General features: G+C 38.4%; 1 protein-coding gene across 1 annotated transcript; it reads left to right on the top strand.

Annotated features, from left to right (window-relative positions):
- Positions 1-732: 732 nt before the first annotated feature.
- On the top strand, positions 733-4785 carry calr3b (calreticulin 3b). Its single transcript, XM_083907934.1, has 9 exons — positions 733-863; positions 1549-1650; positions 2251-2454; positions 2538-2632; positions 2745-2954; positions 3137-3250; positions 3372-3515; positions 3604-3696; positions 3823-4785. The coding sequence occupies exons 1-9, from the start codon at positions 776-778 to the stop codon at positions 4042-4044; spliced, it is 1272 nt and encodes a 423-aa protein (XP_083764060.1). The 5' UTR covers positions 733-775; the 3' UTR covers positions 4045-4785.
- Positions 4786-5107: the final 322 nt, after the last annotated feature.

Raw genomic sequence — 5107 nt, 5'->3', positions numbered from 1 at the left:
TGATGTGTGCACAAAGTTATTTTGGAAAACGGAGGGAAGAAAATAATATAATTTATAATAATATCCAGCTAGTGTAAACGTAGCCTGAGGCTGATGTGATGAAGTGGTTGTGACACATACTGATGAGGAGAAAAGTTTCAGTAAAAATTAAACTAAAACACAGTTGACGTGCTGCACATTCTGCTGAAAGTATGCTGAATAATTTATTTCAAATTTAAAGGAAATGTCAAGTAAAAAACAAAACAAAAAAACATTTAGGAGGTTTTATTGGCAGAATACATAAATATGTATTTCATTAATCTGATCAGTGACAGTTTATTATGTGGTGTTTATATTTAAACTGACTTACTTACTTTAACTTACATTAAAAGTAAGAAAGAAAGAAAGAAGTGTGGTTGTTGTTTTTTGTCCTTTATTCTACTTATTGTGTGCATGTTCTATTGTTTCATAATGGCCTCATAACCCCAGTTCCTGTTCCCTTGTCCATATTTGATATTTGGTGACCTCTACTGGAGGGTGAATGTAAGGACAAAGTTGAAAGGACTGAATATCCAGTCCAACCCTTGATCAGACGTGGAGCAGACGTGTGTGTTTCGTGGTCTACTCTGATTGGTCCACACGCAACAGCCCGCTGTCCAATGACAAGCAGACATCTGTTCGCCGGAGCGACTCTAAAATATTTCCCTTCTCTTCTCTTCTTCCTCGTCCTCTCTGACTTTTCATCACCCTGTCGGCAGTTACCTGTACACTGTCAGCAGTAAGCAGCGGAGTGAAAATGCAGCTGTTGGGTATAGTTACAGTGATATTTGCAGTTTACTGCGTAAACGCAAATGTTTATCTTCGTGAGGAGTTTTTGGACGGCGGTGAGTTTGGACATTTTTACGACACTACCTTGTTGAGTTAATCATGAAGGGTTTTCTCGCCTTCAATTTTGTCTTTACTAATCCATACGATATTCCCAACGTCTCTTGTGTCTTCGTGTTTTCACGAATGAAAGTAAAAAATCCCGTCTTTCTCATTCTCTCAAAATGTGACCGTGTTGTTCGATAGCTAGCTTGAGCACGAGCTAGCAGGAGCTCCACAGAAATAGCAAAGATGAACAAGTCTGTGCCACTGAAGTTTGAAACTTCATTATACAAGTATCTGGGCTTTATGTTTTCGTTTTCGTTTTCAATTTTACATTATTTACTCATTGTCAAATTATTGGTGTGAAATAAATCGAGGCCTAAAGCAAAAAAAATCAAGTCAGTCTTAACTGAATAAGTATCTTTGTATGAGAAATGCAACGTATTTTATCAAGTCTATACTTGATGATCAACACAACTGTCAAAATCATCTATCCTTATGGTAGGTGCTTAGTCACTGCAATAATAAGCATTAGCTGCAGTCCAAGTAGTCTGTGTCATATGTGTATAGTATGTGACAATATGGACAATATACCTAAAAGAGCACAACGTGCGGTCTGAGATGTAAAGCTGTTGTGTAAGAGAGAGAAGCTTCCTCTGGTGTCAATATCCTGCTCAAACTTAATGGTGTTTTTGTGTTCAGATGGATGGAGAAGTCGCTGGGTGAACTCCAAACACAAGTCTGACTATGGAGAATGGAAACTGACTGCTGGTAACTTCTACGGAGATGCTGAGAATGACAAAGGTAAAGTAGTTTTTCACTCCACCGATCACAGAACAAGAGTCACATGTGACTGATATTAACATTTCAAAGTGGATCCTGTATTCATTTGGTCCCAGAACAGTCCTGGCAAGAAGTTTAAAAAAATTAAAGATTTTTAAAGGCATTTTTCTTCAAATTAAACAAATGATTGTAATCAGGAACTAGCTTTACAGTGGTTGAATTAACCTTTCGACTGCCATTACATAGTTAGATATACTGAACATTAATTTGAGCACTAGGAAAGGGATGTATGCATTTAAGAATGAATTAAGAGAAAAGTGGGAGAAAAATACTAGCCTGAAACGGCTGTTTCTCCACCTCTTTACCTGCTTTTGTTCCTATTGATGCTGTAATCTACAGTAATAATAAACCAAAACACTACATTAGGACTGAAACTAACGATTAACGTTGATTCATTCTTGGTTGGTTGAAAAAAAAAAAGAGTTATGTAGTACATATACAGTCAAACTACAATCAACAACATGCTAGGAAAACAATTGATATCTTCTTTTTAATACTGTGAGCTTTGGAAGTATGTTGTGGTTTTGTTGCTCAATTTTTCTTTTGTAATTTCATTTAAAGGTCTGCAGACAAGCCAGGACGCTCGTTTCTATGCTACCTCTGCACGTTTCGATCCTTTCAGTAATGAGGGCAAGAGCTTGGTCATTCAGTTTACAGTCAAGCACGAGCAGAAGATCGACTGTGGTGGTGGCTACGTGAAGGTGTTCCCTGCTGATTTAGAACAGACAGATATGCATGGAGATTCCACTTATTATATCATGTTTGGTAAGAAGTGATGTCACAGTAACGGGCAATAATAAGTGGTTATAGTACCACGATTTTGATAAATTAAAATGTATTTCTTGCAGGTCCTGATATCTGTGGCTATAGCACCAAGAAAGTCCACGTCATCTTCAATTACAAGGGCAAGAATCACCTCATCAAGAAAGAGGTCAAGTGCAAGGTAATTCTGGCTTTTTTAATTTTAATTAGTAAGAAATAACTAAGATGATGACACAATACAAACAAGTATCATCTTCTGCGCCAGTGTCTGATTCTCACCACCTCTCTTATAGGATGATGAGCTGACCCACCTGTACACACTGATCCTGAATCCAGATCAGACCTATGAGGTGAAAATTGACAATGAGAAGGTAGAATCTGGCAGTCTGGAGGAAGACTGGGACTTCCTGCCTCCAAAGAAAATTAAAGATCCTGAAGCCAAGAAACCAGAGGACTGGGATGACCGTGCCAAGATTGATGATCCTGAAGATGCCATTCCTGAGGTAAATAAGCTTCAGCTATAAGTAAGGATTTAATTTTGTCAACCTAATCTATTCCTATTGCTATGCATTATGTTGACTTGACTTTGAAGTGCAGAGAGATGGAGTGTTATTCACTTATTTATCTCCCACATTCATGGGTATTTAGTTCACCTCTAATTTTGGAATAATATGTTCCTCTCCAGGACTGGGAGAAACCTGAAAACATTCCTGACCCAGATGCTAAAAAGCCAGAAGACTGGGACGAGGATATGGATGGAGAGTGGGAGCCACCCATGATCCCCAACCCAGAATACAAGGTTGGTTAAAATAAATGTATTGGTAACACTAGAGTTTATATTAGTGTCAACTGTGCCTAAGCATTGCCAAAAATGTATTGCCAATGCCTTCACAGCTGAATAAATAGTTTATCTGTTATAGGGTGAATGGAAACCCAAACAGATTGACAACCCCAACTACAAAGGAGCATGGGTGCATCCTGAGATTGACAATCCTGAATACAGTGCTGATTCCAACATCTACAAGTTTGAAAGCGTTGGTGTTTTGGGTCTTGATCTTTGGCAGGTGAGAAAGAAAGAGAGATCATCTTAAAATAGTAAAGTTATTGCTGTAGTGCTATTTAAAGTGTAACATTTGTTATGGTTAATTTCAGGTGAAATCTGGTACCATCTTTGACAACTTCCTGATCTCAGATGACGTGAAGGAAGCAGAAGACATTGGAAATGAGACATGGGGTGTGACCAAGGTATGCTACTGCTGATGTTATCTTTAAGCCTTATCATGTCATTTGCACAACACATGCATAAACTGCCAGTAAGATGGTGATTATACTCGCATACATGTTTTGTAATGATGTTGACTCGCCCAACAGGAACCAGAGAGGAAAATGAAACAGGAGCAAGATGACCTGAAACAAAAAGAGGAGCAGGAGAAGAACAAGGAACAAGATACTGAAGCTGAAGCTGACGACGATGAAGATGACGATGTAGATGAGGAGGAAGAAGAAGAGGAGGAGGAAGAAACAAAGGATGAATTGGAAGAGGCACTTTCAGAAATGGAGGATGAGGAAGCAAAGCTTAAAGATGAGCTTTAAGGAGGCATGGCCTCCTGTAGAAACTCTGTCCGGTATTTTCCAGGGGTATTGTGGCTGCTGTGCATCCTTTCCCTGAGATCTGGACACAGCCCAACATTCGGGGCAGTTGTAGTGAAATGGGGCAGGTGGGTGTTACTGGACTTCACCTTTAGTTTTGGTCTTGATGTTTCCCTGTTGATTGTAAGATTTTCTTTCCCACAAAGTCCATTCCTCATTGTGTAACAACAGAGCTTAAGGAGGCACCAACATCCACTGTTTCTTGATTTTTCTTGATCCACACATCATACTTTTTAATTTGCAGATTTCCTTTCACATTTTTCCTCATCAGGAACATGTGGTTAATGTAACAAGTAGCTCTGCAGAGAAAAATTAATAGATGATAATATACAATCAATTAGTGTTTGTTAAAATAAATCTACATAAATAAAGATGCATGAAGTGCAAGGATAACCAGGACAATCGCAGAATGCAGACAGAAATCAAGACTAATGCAACTTATTTTTGTTACAGTACGTCTTTGGCACTGAGTCTGTATTTTCCTGTCTACACATATGACGGAGTGAAATCCTAGTGCAAATGTTTTTTTTTCTGTGTTGGAATAAATTAAACATGTCCTCAAAGTCATTTGTGCCAACGTGCATGTATCTTAGAAAGTCTGGAGAAACAGATGGTGAGTGAGCCCTTGGTTTGACTTGTGACATCACTAAGGGTCACACTTCTTTTTATTGGACAGAATGTTGATGAAACCAAAGTTTTTATTAAAAGATTATAAACAAATTGTCCTGTCTGTTTTTCTAAAACTGTTTTTTTATACGACCACACATACATGTTGGGGACACACTGGTGTAGTTGCTTGCACTGTTGCCTTACAGTAAAAAGACTCCATTTGTGTGGGTTTACACTCCTCCCAGAGGTTAATTAACCAACTCTAACTCTAAACTGACCACCTGTGAACCTTATGTGGGATAAAGCCAATGGAGTAATGAATGACATGTTAATCAATGTCAGAAGTGTCAGAAAATGTTGATCAGTGTTTCCCAAACTTCAAAATGATTTTCTGAAA

The sequence above is a fragment of the Microchirus variegatus genome (assembly GCF_963457635.1).
Source record: "Microchirus variegatus genome assembly, chromosome: 21".
Classification (NCBI taxonomy): domain Eukaryota; kingdom Metazoa; phylum Chordata; class Actinopteri; order Pleuronectiformes; family Soleidae; genus Microchirus; species Microchirus variegatus.
The sequence above is the reverse complement of the archived record's forward strand: the minus strand, read 5'-3'. Positions and strand labels throughout refer to the sequence as shown.